The sequence below is a fragment of the Dipodomys merriami genome, unplaced genomic scaffold (assembly GCF_024711535.1).
Source record: "Dipodomys merriami isolate MVZ:Mamm:240054 unplaced genomic scaffold, mDipMer1.0.p SCAF_7, whole genome shotgun sequence".
Taxonomy (NCBI): Eukaryota; Metazoa; Chordata; class Mammalia; order Rodentia; family Heteromyidae; genus Dipodomys; species Dipodomys merriami.
In genome coordinates this window covers 15,621,927-15,639,073 of record NW_027206290.1, presented here as the reverse complement: position 1 = coordinate 15,639,073, position 17,147 = coordinate 15,621,927, and the positions used below count along the sequence as shown (strand labels likewise).

At 34.8% G+C, this 17,147-nt stretch overlaps 1 protein-coding gene across 4 annotated transcripts in view; it reads left to right on the top strand.

The window, feature by feature from the left end:
* The window catches only part of Odf2l (outer dense fiber of sperm tails 2 like), a 46,543-nt gene extending 31,000 nt beyond the window's left edge, over positions 1–15,543 (top strand). For 3 of the 4 annotated variants that reach the window (XM_070007518.1, XM_070007519.1, XM_070007521.1), the window contains 7 exons: positions 3,060–3,170; positions 4,762–4,866; positions 6,969–7,127; positions 9,268–9,353; positions 9,434–9,596; positions 12,317–12,442; positions 14,737–15,543. In XM_070007518.1, coding sequence (XP_069863619.1) covers positions 3,060–3,170; positions 4,762–4,866; positions 6,969–7,127; positions 9,268–9,353; positions 9,434–9,596; positions 12,317–12,442; positions 14,737–14,865 — 879 coding nt within the window. In that variant the 3' untranslated portion in view covers positions 14,866–15,543. The remainder of the gene's footprint in view (positions 1–3,059; positions 3,171–4,761; positions 4,867–6,968; positions 7,128–9,267; positions 9,354–9,433; positions 9,597–12,316; positions 12,443–14,736) is intronic. The other variant, XM_070007522.1, reaches the window with a different exon arrangement.
* The last annotated feature ends 1,604 nt before the right edge of the window (positions 15,544–17,147 follow it).

The window sequence follows — 17,147 nt, the reverse complement described above, 5'->3', positions numbered from 1 at the left end:
AACAAATAAATAAAAATTTAAATTCCTTTAAATTTAGTTCCAAATGCTTCTTGCTTCCCAAGTCTTATTAATGAGGATGAATCTCTCTTTACATGTTACAATCTTTATTTATATAGGATGTTCATGTAACATGATATTTTATGCTTAATTAGTGTTTGTTAAATGAATGCTTACATTGATGAAATTTTATGTATTATGTTTATTTTCTTAATTTTCTTCGTAACTTCCAAGAGAAAGACTTAGGATAGCTAATTATTAAATCTAGGTTTTAATTACATGACAGTAGAATTAATTTTAAGTTAATAGCCTATAAGTCACTGAGTTAAGATTTTCTGCAGCATATTATATTAATAATTCAGAAAGTATTTTATTAACTTACATTAGTTATACATAGAGGGATTGCATTATAACATTTTCGCACATGTTCACAATATAGTATAATCAATGCTACGTCCTCTATCACTCTACTGGAACATTTTTTTTTAGTGTTTTATTATTTAGTACTTTATTCTCTGGGTTTCTATTTAAGAAAAATATTAAGATATTTGATGTGTTATTTTTAGTTAAAATGCCTACTATTTTTTACTTTTAAGTAATTTAGAAAAGCTTTATATTTTTTAGTTTTAAATGAAAAACTTACTGATATTATATTCAAGGCCTAACAACTATCTTTATTAAAACAACAAAAGTGTCCATAATCCTAGCTACTCAGGAGGCTAAGATCTTCAAATGGAAGTTCATGTCCAGCTTACGGAGAAAAGTCCAAGAGATCTTATCTCCAATTAACTACCAGAGGTAGAACTGTGATTCAAGTGTTAGTGTACTAGCTTTCCCAGGTGAAGGAACATATTTCCTTATTACAGATAGAAAAATACAAAGGAAATAAAGTAATTGTAATTTCACAACTAAAATTTATGTTAATATTTTAGCATATATGTAATTTGTTGTTGTTGTTGTTGGTCATGGGGCCTAGACTCTGGGCCTGGACGCTGTCCCTCAGCTCTTCAGCTCAAGGCTAGCGCTCTACCACTTGAGCCACAGTGCCACTTCCGGCTTTTTCTGCTCATATAGTGCTGAGGAATTGAACCCAGGGCCTCATGCATGCAAGGCAAGCACTCTAGCACTGAACCACCTTCCCAGCCCATAGTTTTTATATTTTATATATTATTTGGCACTTCTAATTTTTTGTAAACAAAATGATGGTTTCTTTAAGTCTTTTTATTTATATATTTTGTATACCTATTTTCTTAGGATAAATTTTGAGAAATGGAATTGTCTGGTCAAAAGAGAGGCCCATTTTTAATATTGTTGAATTTTTCTAACTTATCATAAACATATTTGCCTTATGCAAAGGGATTGGTGTACTTGTTTTCCAGTTTGAGGCGAAGGTTCTACTGTTTAAAATAAAGTTTTCCCAATTTGATATGTAATCTCTCTCATTTAGTCTTGAGGCTATTTGGGTCAACCTCAAATATCATTCCCACTTGCTTTCAAGAATATAGTGTTTTATCACTTATTCTTATCTTTTTTATATGTTTGATTAATACTGAAATCTCCATTGCTGAGAATTTTTTAGTGACTAGTAGACAGTGTATTTATTCATTGATCATTGTATTTCTGCCCTTTTTTCGGTGGGGCAAGTCCTGAGGCTTGAGTTCATTGTGGGGCACTGCCCCTTCCAGCTTTTGTGGTGGTTAATTGGAGATGACAGTCTCATGGACTTTTCTGCCTGGGCTAGCTTTAAACTGTGATCCTCCGAACTAGGATTACCATCATGAGCCTTTGGAATCTGCCTATTTCTGCCTTTTTTGAGTGATATAGTAATTGTCCTTTGACTTTTGATTAGAACTCTGTAAATATTAAAGGTATTAACTTTACATTTGTCATATTTGTTAAGTGACTGATGACATATAATGCCATGTATACGTATATACATCTATCTATTTATCTATCTATATATTTATATACACACAGTAGCTTCTGTGGGAATGTCACTGTTCTACATGTCTTACAGGTAGAAGTATTAACCTCCTGTGATCCAGATAATCTTTTCAGGGATGTTTGTGGAGTTAACATTGTTGAGAGTTAATAATATTTCCCTTTGCAAAAAGCAGTTATGCTTACTGCCTATAATGAGAGATTTGAGAGTTCCCCACTCTTGGGTTTGCCCTTCTATAATAAATCCCACTGCATGTGCAGTTTTCACTTGGCCTTCTTTGTTTTGCTCCCTTGGAGATACAACTCAAGAAACTGACACAAATGCTAACAGTCTTGATATTCTCATTGCTGAAATAAAGTCCTCAGTCTCTAAGGACTTGTTTTCTGTTAACATCCAGGAAACCAGTAGCATAACTGACAAACTTACATGAAGGGTAAAGTCTCAGACTCTTATAATTCTTGCATCTTTTTAATTTTTTTAAATTAAAAAAATTAAATTAATTTATCTTATTTTTTGCCAGTCCTGGGGCTTGAACTCTGGGTCTAGACGTTGTCTCTGAGCTTCTTTGTGTTCAAGGCTACTGTTCTACCACTTGAGCCATGGTGCCACTCCTGGGTTTTAAATGGTTAATTGAAGATAAGAGACTCACAGGGACTGTTCTCCCAGGCTGGCATGGAACTACAATCCTCAGATCTCAGCTTTCTGAGTAACTAGGATTATAGGCATGAGACACCAGCACCCAGCTCTTCTTAAAATTTTTATGAATTGAGTTTTTGCTATTCTAAACTCCATTATAGTTTTACCTAGATATTCTTTGAATGTTTTTAATTTTTTGTTTTGTAAAATATTCAGTCTTTAATACATTTGATACTTCTTCAGCGTTAGATTGAGGCAGGTAGAGAATCAATTTTTATTATCAGTTCACTACTTTCCAAATTTCTGAATTTTGTATGGTAGTTGTATGTTGCCTAAACCAAATATTGTTAAACTTGTTGGTAAATTTTTATAATTAAGAATAGTTTTACAATAGTTTTTATGCTGTTTTATAATAGTTTATAATAGTTTCATAAGTAACAGTTTTTCAAATGACTTATAAAATCATCTATATATTCCTGTCTAGACTTCACTTGCTGCTTTGAAGGATGAAGTTGTTTCTGTTGAAAATGAACTCATAGAATTGCAAGAAGTAGAAAAACGACAGAAAGACCTGATTGAAGTATATAAAACTCAGGTGACCACTGCATCTGTTAAAACTTTGTAGATAATTTAAAACATTTTATTTGTGAACTTAATAAGCAGAACTTAGGAGATTGGTTTACTATTTTATAATAGATACAGTATATTCCAGCCACTTCTTAAGGTTTCAAGTACCTTTGTAATACTGCCAATTCCTGATTCCAATACTGCTTGTGGATGAAATGGCTATTCCTAAAGGTATATTTAATATTAGTTGCATAGATGTAATACAGCTCCTTTGTTTATCTTGGTTTATGTATTTGTTGTTACTTAGTGATACTGATTTACAATATGACTACCTTTTAGCATCACTAAACCCCAGAACTCCCCTTCTCCTAGTATAATTAAGATTTTTCATATGAAAGACTTAGAAAAAAACATATGGCAGTATATATGAAAGAGAGCATGTGTCCAGTAGTATTTACATAAAAGCTTTATGTTTTAGAGCTATAATCAAGTCATGAAACACATAGCACTTATGCAAATACTTTCTTAATGAGTAACAAAATAGTAAGTAAAGATCTGAATTTTAGTCTGGTGCCAGTGGTGCACCCGTAATATTAGCTACTCAGCAAGTTGAGATCTAAGGATCATGGTTCAAAGCCAAGCCAGTCAGGAATAGTCCATGAGATTCTCATCTCCAATTAACTACCAAAAAAAAAAAAAAAAGCCAGAAGTAGAGCTATGGCTCAAGTGGTAGAGCACTAGTCTTGAGCACAAAAGTTCAGAGACACTGCCTGTAACCTGAGTTCAGCGTCTAGGACTGGTGCATGTGTGTGTGAGTGCATGCACATACGCACACACAGACACACACAGACACACACACACACAGACACACACAGACACACACACACAGACACACACAGACACACACACAGACACACACAGACACACACACACAGACACACACAGACACACACACACAGACACACACAGGATCTAGGTTTTATTGGAACAGGAAGAATCTGAATTAAAAAATAATCCTAGGCTGGGGTTTAACTCAGTTGTAATGTCTTTCCTACTGGATTTGATTCTTAGCACTGCCCTCTAGCCACAAAAATAAAACTAAGAAAAAAAAGAATAGACAAGTATGAGGGGCTTACATCTGGATGGATGGGAAATGGAATCAAGGCATTTAGTTAGAATATTCTAAATGTGGAGGTAAGAATGGAAGTTGTAGGCAAGTTGTGGATCCTTTCATCTGAGTCTTCCACCTGGTGGTTCAGGTTTAATCCCTCAATAAGAATATTATGACTGATTACCATATTCTAGCTACTGAACTTTGTATAAAGTACTCAGTTTTTGATTATTAGAATGATTGCTGGTCTGGACCAGAGACTTAATTTTAAAGTGATAATTACCTGCAAATCTATAGTTTTTAGTCCTTAGTGAAGACTCTAGACATATTAATGGAAGAAAACAGGTGAATCATAGAAGTATTGCAGATTAGAGCATTAAATAATTCCATATTTAAAGAAGGAGTGACAAATATACTGAGGATGTTAAGTATATAGTGACTTAGAGTTTTTATTACATGTTACACTCTTAAAATAATACATCGTGATCTAATATATTTTTATTTTTAGGTAGAAAAGTTGCAGGAAGCAGCTGAAATGGTGAAAAGCAGATTTGAAAAATTGCTAAAGGAAAATAGCCTAATAACAAAAAACAAAAATAAAAAAATAGAGAAGGTAAGTTTGAAATTGAATAAAATAACCTTACATATACATATATATAGTCACTTGATGAATATCAAATTCTTTCACTTTATTTTCTCTAGTTCATCCTTAATTTCTGGAGGACTTATTTTCCCCTAAATAAATAATGTTTCTTCCAGGCTTGAAATGTTTTTATGAATGAATGTTTTTTCACTTTTTCCTTACTATTTGAAAAATAGCACGAAGGTATAATTTTGTTGATATAGGGGCAGATATAAGCTAATACAGTTATTTATTACTGAGATTCATCAGCCACAAAATGCAAACTAATTGCACCTTTTTTTCTGTCTATAAATCTTGTGTCTAAAAAATACGTTAGTATTCTCTGCTAAATGCATTTTTGGAAGGAAAATAAAATCTCTTTAGAAAAAAAGAACTATCATTTCCTTCTCTTCACCATGTTGCAACAGAATGAGGAGAAGAAGGCCAGTGCTGGCAATGATGATGTTTTTATGAATATTTCTGAGTTTTTAAATGAAACTGCATTCCTTTTTGGATTTGGTTTGGGGAGGGAAGTGATCGGATGCTGACTCTTGGCTAAAGAGGTCACGCAGTGTCAGTGGTCAGTTCCATCTGAGGGTAATGCAGCTACTATCTCTGGATTATTTCCTTATGTATGATTGAGAAGTCAGAGTGAGGCTTCTCTGCGAAGAAAAGGTCAGCCAGGGTGGTCCACTGGCACTGAAATATGAATAGATTAAATGGAGAACAGATCATCAAATATGCAACTTACTGTTTTCTTAGAATTACTTTTTACCTATTTTTAGCAGACCAGAGAAGATACCATTTCTTGTCTTTTGGTCTCTTTTTTCTCATCAAGCATTCACATGTAAAAGTCTCCTTTTCTGCTAGACAGCACTATAAATAAAATTCAATTTGAGCAAAAGGAAAGATTTCTTTTTATGATCTGAGGAGAATCCAGAGTTTTAGAAGCCTATTTTAAAAACTTGTTGTAAAAGCAGACAGGGAAAAAAACTTTTTTTCTAGCTACTATGAGGTTACTGGTCTGTAAGCAAAGTTGTGTGTGTGTGTGTGTGTGTGTGTGTGTGTGTGTGTGTGTGTGTGTGTGTGTGTGTGTGTGTGTGTGTGTGTGTGTGTGTGTGTGTGTGTGTGTGTGTGTGTGTGTGTGTATACACACATACACATATATGTGTATATATATACATCTATGTTTGTGTGCATGTGTGTGTAAAATTCTTTTTCCTTTTAATTTTTTTTTTTTTTTTGTGGTTGTGGGGCTTGAACTCGGCCTAGGCGCTGTCCCTCAGCTCTTCAGCTCAAGGCTAGCGCTCTACCACTTGAGCTACAGCTCCACTTCCAGTTTTCTGAATGATTTATTAGAGATAAGAGTCTCATGGACTTTCTTGCCTAGGCTGGCTTTGAACCGCGATCCTCAGATCTCAGTCTCCTGAGTAGTCAGGATTACAGGCAAGAGCCACTGACATCTGGCTTAAATATTTTAAAAAATTAGCACTACAGTCACTTTTTAAGGCTGTTTTATGTCATGTATCCACCAAAATGGTACATTGAGAATGCACAAGGGGATTAATGTAAACAAAATTAGAGACTTTTTTTATCACAATTGTGTGAGAGCTGGATATCAGCTATTTGAAATAGTATACCTCAAACCCCACTGATTTGGGCCAAGATGGGTGGATCAAGACAGCTCTAAATTTAGTTAAATAGCTAAGTTCTAAGATTCTAAGATTGACTGAAGATAACAGTATCATAGAGCTGTTGGTAGGCAGTAGAAACAAGTATGGCAATTTTTTTTTAAATAATATCTGTGCTTGCATAAATTAAAAAAAAAGCTTTCCCAAGTAGCTTAAACATCCTCTCTGTGAGCTAATACTTCCATGTTTAATTTTCTGGATAAACTTCTGAAAATTAGTTAAGTGCTTATACAGCTAAATCTCAATTAATATTCATTCATATTTGTTTGGTTAAATACTATTGCTTAAAACCATTCTGCCTAAAATATTTACTATATAACAACATATCTAATATTTAAGAGAGTAAGAATATCCCTGCCGAATGTGTGACCTTGCACTTTTTCCTCTAATGTCACAATTCAGATGAGAGGCCAGATGGAGTCTCATCTGAAGGAGGTAGACAGTGTCCGCGATTCGTTGATGTCAGCTGAACGGAGGCTTCAGGAGTGTCAGGAGAGTCTGCGGTGCTGCAAGGAGAAATGTGCAAACCAGGCTCACACCATTAGGGAGCTTCAGGGCCAGGTGTCCTGTGGTTGTTCTGAGATTTGCAATATGTGTGAAAGGAATGCTTGGAGTCCTTTCACCAGTTGAGGGCATTCATGTCAGGGATTCAGGTTTTGTTTTTTTTTGATTCCCATGTACATAATTAATGAAACAATATATTAATATGGATAGAGTAATACTGTTTTGCAGACTATTCTTTTAGTGTCTAATGGTGACAAATTAATAATTAAGCCTGCTAATTTATGAGTTAGAGGCATGGCTCTAGGATTGAATGCCTGTCTAGCAACCATAAAACAAAAGAATTGCTAATTTATGTTTTTCTTGTAAACCTTTATTTTGACAATGGAGGACATAGTATAATAAAGGATGAGAGAAAAGGAACAAAGCTGTGGTTACATATATGTTTCTAGATGTCAGGATAAAGTAGATTATTATAATTTATCAAAATACACTTCAGGTTTTTGATAAATTATTATAACTAACAAAAATTAGAATGTATTTTAATTAAAATTGTGCACCAAATTTTTGGAGGTTATTTTCTATCTTTTTTTTTTTTTCCAGTATGTCCTTTTTTTAACCCATCAGAATAAGGACCAGGTATATCCAGCTGGTCATCACACAACCATACCTAGCTTAATGCCTACCACATAGAAAGCACTCAGTGATTTCAAATGAATTAGTTTTCTCTCAAAGCATATCTGAGGAAGATGTCTAATCTTTTTCACTACTTGTGCGACATTTTTAGTAAGCATTTACTTTCTGTCTTCCATATATAGTCTGGATTTTCATTTTGAAATACAGCCTGTTTTTTTAAAAACATGCAATCTTTTGTAAATTTAAATTTCTGAGAAGATACTTTTCTAGGAAATTATTAGATTATATATTTTAACCTAAGTTACTAGTTGAAATTACAAGAATTATTATTAATGCTTCTTTATTATTAACGCTTCTGCCGTTGAAGCAATGGGAAGAAAATTCTATCTTGCATAGGCTTTGTGTTATTTGTTTCTTTTAGTTTGCTTCTCAATAATATTTTTACCTGTAGTTACAACTTCATATATAATCAAATATCAATCATTATTATTATTTTGATGGTACTAGAGGTCTCAAGGTCTTGAGCTTGCCAGACAAGTGTCTAACACTTGAGCCTTGCCTCAAACCCTTTTTGTTTTAGTTATTTTTCAGATAGAGTTATGTGCTTTTTGCCCAGGTCAGCTTTGGATTGTGATCCTGCTATCTATACTTCCTGTATAGCTGGAATTACAGGCAAATGCTATCATACCCAGCTTGTTTTTAGAAATAGGGTCTCACCACTTTTTTTTTAGGCTGTCCTCAAACTGACGCTCCTGTCTTCACCTCCTAAGTAGCTGAGTTTACAGTCATGAGTCACTATACCAAACATCAATTTATATATATATATATATACACATGTATATATATATATATATATATATATATATATATATATTTTTTTTTTTTTTTTGGGTCCGGTCATGGGGCCTGAACTCTGGGCCTGGGCGCTGTCCCTCAGCTCTTCAGCTCAAGGCTAGCGCTCTACCACTTGAGCCACAGCACCACTTCTGGCTTTTTTCTTTTTACTCTCGTGGTGCTGAGGAATCGAATCCAGGGCCTCAGGCATGCAAGGCAAGCGCTCTACCACTGAGCCACCTTCCCAGCCCCTCAATTAATATATTTTAAATGAAACATAAAACCATAAAAACTGTAGATTAATGTTATTTTAAAAATTTATATTATAACTGAATATCCCTTTTCCATAAAATATTGTTCCAAAAATTATTTTAAAGTCAGGAAAAGTTTATTATGCTGCTAATATGGCTTGAACTCGGGGCCTGAACATTCTCCCTTAAATTTTTTTGCTCAAGGCTGGCACTCTACCACTTGGAACTCAGCTCTACTTCAGGCTTTTTAGTGGCTAATTGGAACTGAGAGTCTCAGGTACTTTTCTGCCCAAGGCTGAGTTCAGACTTTAGCAACAGAACTTGTATTTTAGCAGTGTTAATAGTTCTTGGTGCCTTTTTGTGTAGGAATAATGACTTTCATATCTTCTCATGTCTTGTGGTTATTCTGACAATAAAATATCCAAATCATTCTGAAAACTTTTTATAAAGAAAATAACCAAGAAAATATTTTTTTTTAGTTTGATGGAAGTCATAGTCTTCTGACAAAGCTTTCACTTGAGGAAGAGAATTCTCTCATTCAGTTAAAGTGTGAAAGCCTTAAACAGTAAGTATTGAATTGACTTAAAATTAGTGTATATTTACCTATAACATTGTAGTTTTAAAATATATATTTACTGTAAAAAGGAAATTAGAACAGATGGATGCAGAGAATAAAGATCTTGAAAAGAAGCTAGCAGACCAAGAAGAATGTCTTAAGCACAGCAATCTGAAGCTTAAAGAGAAGTCGGCAGAATATACAGCACTGGCCAGGCAGCTGGAAGCTGCTTTAGAAGAAGGAAGACTAAAGGTACAGATGGCCTTTTTTAAGAAACTTTTTAATTAGTTTGCCAAGGAGTTGTTTATTTAAACAAATCATATCTCCTATGCTAAACCTACAGTTATTGTTCTTATTCTGCTGACAGGGTAAACGAAATAGTTACATTTTTGTTCTTTACCTAATTTTCCCTTGGAGCATAACAGATGATATTACTATGCCAGAGTTATTTTGCCAGACAATTGATGATGTGGCAGGGTTACAGGCAGAGATAGAAAATGATTTGAAGGTATAACCCTTTCCCCTTCTAAAATATAAAACCAATTTGAGGGTGCAAATAATTAAAAATTTGGCTTCAATTAGGATATAGTAAGCTGTAAGCTCAAGGCCTTTTAGACAAATATTTGTTGCATAAATAAATACAAGCAAGAATTCAGTTTCAGTTCAATCTGTAAAGTTAGCATTTAGCATTTAGGCATTTTGCTAGTGCTTGAAAGGCAAAGATGAGAAAGCCTGGCTTCAGTTCACATTACACTCTTAAGTGAGTTAGGTAATAACATGAGAACAAACAAAATGTAAGTGCTATAGTAAGAGGTGGGCTTAAGGGATGCCATGAGTATTTATCTCAACCTGGAGCCTAGGGGAAAGGATTGAGGAAAACCTCATAGAAGAGGAAAATTTATCAAACAGGGTAAAAATCTAATCTTGAAAGAATGAATATAAGGTAGTTTTTGGAATCCAACAGGAACTACATTTGAATTCTGAGTCTGACACATTGTATCCTGACCAAAGACAAGTTACTTCTCTGAACTTCAGTTCTTAATTAGTAATACAGGGATGTTGAATGTCCTTGTAGGATGAGTGATACTGCTCATACTTGTGTCCCTACCAAAATCCAGACTTTGATATTCTACTATTATCTGTCATCTCCATTTAGCATGGTGTGTCAAACTTAGAATGTCTAAAACCACATTCTTAATCTTTCCTTCCAAACTCTCTTCTACCCATTGTCTTCCTCAAACTGATTATGTTTGTCCTGCAAAGCATAAAATTGGGTATCTTTGAAATGTAGCTTTTCTATCACAAGTGTCAGATATATTTGGATTTTCTTAAACTCTAGATGAACAGTTTAAATTGATCTTAAGAGTGTCATCCCTGACTCCACCCTGTAGGCTCATGCATGTAAATCTTGTCTGTTCAAGAGACTGAGATTTGGAATATCAGGGTTCAAGACCATCCCAGGCAGAAAAGTTTGCTCTGCTTCATCTCCAAAATAACCAGCAAAAGCAGGGTTGTTTCAAATGGACAGGACAAATGGACAGGACAAGCCAAGTAAATCTGAAGCCCTGAGCTCCAACAACCTAAATAACAAAATGTACTCCCTGATATGTAATATGTATTTCTTAGCCTTATCATCCTTTGGGAGGAAAATAAGAGGTGACTTTATCATGGATTTAGCTCATGGGGACCTGGAAAATGCTCTCACATTCCTCCCCCAAAGTGGTGAGAGTCCCAGAACTATACTGGATTATGGGGGAATCTCTAGCTTTTTATCCATTTGAGAAGGGCCATCACTCCCCTCTCATCATTGCCCACATTGAGGGGGTCAGTGCCTGGGCACTGTTGCTTGTCCTCACAGTTTCTTCTCCACAGACAACATCATATCCTACTATTATCCCTCACTCACCATCACCTTTGGTATTTGGGAAGAAGGAGTCTTTGCAAAGTGTTGTACAGTAACAGAACTGAATCTTTGAAGTTAGTTTGGAGGATAGTTCTTCCCACTAGCTCGTTGCCTCTACTTGTTGTACCAACTCTTTCTACTCTTTCTTGTGACTCTCGCCCAACATTTTTACAGATAAGTTCCTAGAAGTCTGAATCTGATGAACATGGCTAAGCTAAATGTACTACCACCCTGGAAGTGCATGAGTGAAAAGCCAATTTGTGCGTGTACATGAGTGTGTGTGTGTATATATGCGTGCATGTGCGTATATATGAGTGTATGTGTGTGTGCATGCATGCATGCGCATTTGTGCGTGTACGAGTGTGTGTGCATGCATGTATGTGCATTTGTGCGTGTATATAAGTTTGTGTGTATGCATGCATGCATGTGCATTTGTGTGGGTATACACTGTGAGCAACATCCCACTCCATTCCAGCCATTTAAATTATAATCAGCATTTAATGAGAATTTTCTAGACATCAGGGTGAATGTAAATACTATCAAAAACAACAAGTGGTCTTAGTACATTTAAAAAATAGGCTGTTGGAACTGAGCACCAGTGGCTCACACCTGCATTCCTAGCTACTCAGGAGGCTTAGATCTGAGGATCAGGATTTAAAGCCAGCCCACGCAGGAAGTCTGTGAGACTTTTATCTCCACTAAACTACTAAAAAAGTCAAAAGTGGAGCTGTGGCTCAAGTGGTCAAACACTAGCCTTGAACAAAAGAAGCCTGGGGACAGTGCCCAGGCCCTGTGTTAAGTCCCAGGACCAGCATCAAAAGAATTTATAGGGAAAATGTACACAACTCACCATTGCAGGCTAATTTTGCAGGTACTTAGGCTACAAAGGTGAGTAGATAGACTTGTACTATTTGTGATTTTTAAAGCTACAATATACTTTAAATACATTCTAATTAAATTAGCACTCAGTAGCTATTTGGAAATAAAAAGTACCATTTAACTCTATTGAGTCTTTAAATTACATTTAAAAGAAAATGCATTTATTTTATTCTCTTAATAAAAATTACAGGTTTCTGAAGAAATAGAGAAAATGTCATCTAGAGAGAGGGCTTTACAAATTAAAATACTAGATCTGGAAGCTGAACTTAGGAAGAAAAATCAAGAACAAAACCAACTTGTTTGTAAAATAAACAATGTAAGTATTAGTATGTCTTAATATATTATCATAAAAAACAAATTAGCATTTAACATTCATGTCATGTAGCTTATTGGTTAAAATACAAATTGAAGTAACTCAGAGCTAATACTATTATATTAAAAATAATACTACAAAATGCAAAAATATAAATATTAGGCTAATATCAAGGCATTTTTTCTCCTGCCTTTCTGGAAACATCTGTTGCACTGCTCTAAAGTCTCATCAGGCCCATTTGTTACCCATTAGTTTGTATGAGAGCTGCTTAATGAAAGTTATAATCAGCTTACTTTATACTGTGAATTTTTCATTTTTAAAAGATGTATTAATTTAAACAATGAGATTTGATATCTGTCTTGAACAATGAATATTATATTTTAGAAAGCTATAGTTTGGCATTGAGTAAACATTCAGTGCTGTCAAATCTGCATATGAGATGAATGCTTTGATCCACTCAGCCATGCAATGAGAATAGTAAATTGGCTGTGTTTAATTAGTTTGCTAATGTTTGTCTCCTGCATATTCATAATAGTCTAGATTGGTCTAGAGTAACTTATGAGTCTTAAAAACTAGCATTAGTACTGCTTAAATTACTTAATGAGTACCTACTTGATAATGATATAGAAAATAATGTACTTTATTTTTCTAGGAAGTGAAGACTTCAGGTTAACTACTATTTTATTCCCAAATGTCTAGAAAATTAAAACTTAAAAGATTCACAAGTTAAATCCCTTTGACAGTACTGTTCAATTTTATTGCTATCAAAAGTTTCATGACAATTTAATCAAATTAAAACATTTATCTTTTTTTTTTTTTTTTTTTGGTCAGTGGTGGGGCCTGAACTCTGGGCCTGGTTGCTATCCCTGAGCTCTTCAGCTCAAGGCTAGCGCTCTACCACTTAAGCCACAGACCCACTTCTGGCTTTTTCTGCTTATGTGGTGCTGAGGAATCGAACCCAAGGCCTCATGCATGCGAGACAAGCACTCTATCACCGAGCCACCTTCCCATCCCATCATTTTTAATTTAATGCAATTTTTAAACTTTTTTTTGGAAATACCTTTATCATTAAGTTACTGTTATCATAAAAAGTCTAATATTGTTTTGTGGTATCAAAGCCTTTGGAAAAGTAAGGTAATTAAGATATGATGGATTTTGCCATAAAGTTTCTAGTACTTGGCTGAAGCTACTAAAATTACTAGGCTTAAAATATGATGCTAAAACTTACCATTTTGTACTAATAAAAATCTGAGCATAGGTTTAAAAATAGCTGCAAAATGAATTTAAGATTTTTTTGCCTTCTGTAGGAAAGTTCAGAGGGCAGTTAAGTATTTCATATATATGCTCAAGTTGAATGGAATTATGAGTACCTAGAGAGCCTGTCTCATAGTTAACTGCATGACTCACCCTGCTAGCCTATTCATATTTTTGGTCCAAGTACTCTTGTGTGTTTGTGGAGTGTTTGTTTATAATGAATATATGATCTCAAAAGTGACATGTGCAGCTTAATCCATGGCAACCCTCCTGAAGCTCAAAGCATCTTTGAAGTCTTAAGTATTGTCTTAAAATCCATTCACATTTTATGGTCTGCCTAATAGTAAAAGTTTGTGTTATTATTTTTCTCTCAAAAAATTGAGTAAAATTAGTACTCTGTAGAGTCACTGTGAACTTTTTTTTTTTTTTTTTGTCAGTCATGGGGCTTGAACTCTGGGCCTGGGCACTGTCCCTCAGCTCTTCAACTCAAGGCTAGCGCTCTAGCACTTGAACCACAGCACCACTTCTGGTTTTCTGGTGGTTAATTGGAAATAAGAGTCTCACAGACTTTCCTGCCCTGGCCTGCTTTGAACCACTATCCTCAGATCTCAGCCCTCCTATTTAAGATTACAGGCGTGAGCTACCGGTGCCCGGCTTATCACTGTGAACTTTCAGGCAGAAAAAATGGTAGAAAATAGTATGGGAATAAATATGTAATGACAAATATAATGGAAATTAGTCTTAACATTTTAAAATAAAACTGATATTAATTAATCATATTAAATATGTAATAATTTGGAGCTTATTAAATGTGTATTAAAAAAACTATCAAAGTAGAGATTAACTATTTGTGTTATTTAATTTAAAAAAGGAAAGGAAACTTTAAAATATGTTTATAAGGACAAATAGAATATAAATATTCTTTCAGAAAATTTTAAATTGTTTTAAAAATTATGTATTCAGTTGTTGCATATATACATTATAACTCATATTCTTTGTTACAAATATTGTTGATTATCTATATTTTTCATTTTTTTCTTTAGAAAGCACAATATCAGGAAGTGTGTTTGAAAGAAATACAACACAGTCTTGAGAAGACGGAGAATCAAAATGAGAGTATTAAGAACTATTTACAGTTTCTTAAAACTTCTTATGTCACAATGTTTGGATAAATTTTTGAATCTATTTTTTTATTTTAGTATGTTTTGATTTGTGTTAGTTCCAATTGAAGATACTTGAAATCTAATTTATTATCTAATTGACATTGTAAAACACAATAACTGTTTTGGTTTTTTTTTTTTGCTTAATCATTCTCATTTAACACTTGTTTAATTCCTTTTAAATTATATTGGATTTTAGAATGTTTTTCCCATGTATGAACAGAAATTAGAATGTCTTTGTAAAGTTTGTCTATACCATTCAAATGAATTTGTAGTAAATCTAGGCCAAATATGTGATTTTGCATAATGTATATATTTGTTTTATGTTATGGTGCTATGTAAATATAATAAAATATGCTGAACTTTATTTTTTAATAGATACAATTGCATACATACTTTTTTTTTGGTCCTGGGCCTTGAACAGAGGAGCTTTTTTGCTCAAGTCTAGTGCTCTACCACTTAAGCTACACCTCCACTACTGGTTTTGTGGTGATTAATTAGAGATTAAGACTTTCATGGACTTTACAGCCTGGGCTGGCTTTGAATTGGGATCCTCAGATCTTAGCCGCCTGCATAGCTAGAATACAGACATGAGCCACTGGTGCCTGACTTCATACCTACTTTAAAGATACCAAATGTCTCAGTATACTTAATATTGCTTAAAGTACATGCCCAGTTGCCATTATAATTTCTGTTATTTTAAATATAAAATATTAAGTAAAAGCTATTAAATGTCAACTGATGGTGACTGATGAAAATTTCTTGGCATTCACTGTTTCTTTATAAAGGATAGGTATTTAGGCTGCCCTGTGAATTCATAGCCTTTGGTCATTTTGTTAGTGGTTATCTGGTATTACAGTGAGTACTTTTAAGTCTTTGAGTTAACTAAAAGATTAAAGGAGAATAACTTTTCCCCTCTCCTAACCAGTTTACATGGGACAATCAGAATAAGCATTTTTACATGCGAAACTTTAGGATAAGGTCTTTGTTATTTGGGATGAAGTACCAGAGAGATCAAGAACTTGTTCCCTTTGGTTATCTCCCTCTGTATGTGCTAAACCAAATACTCTTGAAAGGGGATGCATGTGATTCTCAAGGGATCCAGTGATTGTGACTCCTTTTGGACAATGATTTAAGAGCTATATATTTAGGGCTGGGAAGGTGGCTCAGTGGTAGAATGCTTGCCTCACATGCCTAAGGTCCTGGGTTCAATTCCTCAGCACCACATAAACAGAAAAAGCTGGAAGTGGTACTGTGGCTCAAGGGCTCTAGCACTAGCCTTGAGCTGAAGAACTCAGGGACAGCACCCAGGCCCAGAATTCAAGCCCCATGACTGACAAAAAAGAAAAAAAAAAAGCTGTGTATTTAAAGGAACGCACATCTTAAAAGACCAAAAAGGCAGATTGTGAACTATACAGTTCCAGACTTTTAATAGAGCTGTCTGGCCAAAGAATTCTATCCTTTGCTCTGATCATGAATGAAGTATCTCAATTTCCTGGGGCTAGTGGGACTCAAACCCACTATTGGCGAAAGAAGTCACCAACACTCAGTCAATTGGACTAGAAATCTTTATTAGCTGTGGCTACTGCTCCCCACTATATTGGGACAGTGAAGAACAGCAGTAAAGTCAAGTATTTAAAGGCAAGATCCATAGGTCGGGTGGGGAAGGGGGGAAGGATCTAACCAAGGCAATAAGTCATCAAAGCAAAGTAATGAAGTAAGGTGGCTGAGCCCAAATAATCTGCAGACATCCTGGTGCTTAGGCTGGAGATGGGAGCTGTACATCCAGCTCCAAGGTCTGGAGGTGAGGCCAGCTATCCTTTGAAATGCAGATGCATAGCTCAATTTGTTGAGCTAGGAGGGCTCTGCTCTACAGAAATGCAGATGTCATAGTAGTAGGAAAGCATTGATGAGCTCCCCAAAAGGCCTAGAGGTGAGCCAAGCCATCCTTAGAAATGCAGATGCCTAGCCCAGCCACCCTGGTACTTAACTCTCTACTCAAGCCTTGATTTTTAAAATTCAACATTTGGCCCTATTCTTAATAATTTTGTTCTGTTTCTCATGTCACATTTTATATTCTTTCTTTGGGAGGGTCATTACAATGAACAGTGGCCTGCACTCTCCTCCTAAGACTTCCATTTCATCCACAGGCGCTGATCCTCATGACCCACCTGCTTCATAATATTCTTATTAAAATAACGAACTATTAATTGGTGCCTTTTTTTTGGCCTAATGATTGCTAACAGATTGGATGTTACCCTTTGTATTATTATACAAAAACATATAAAAACATA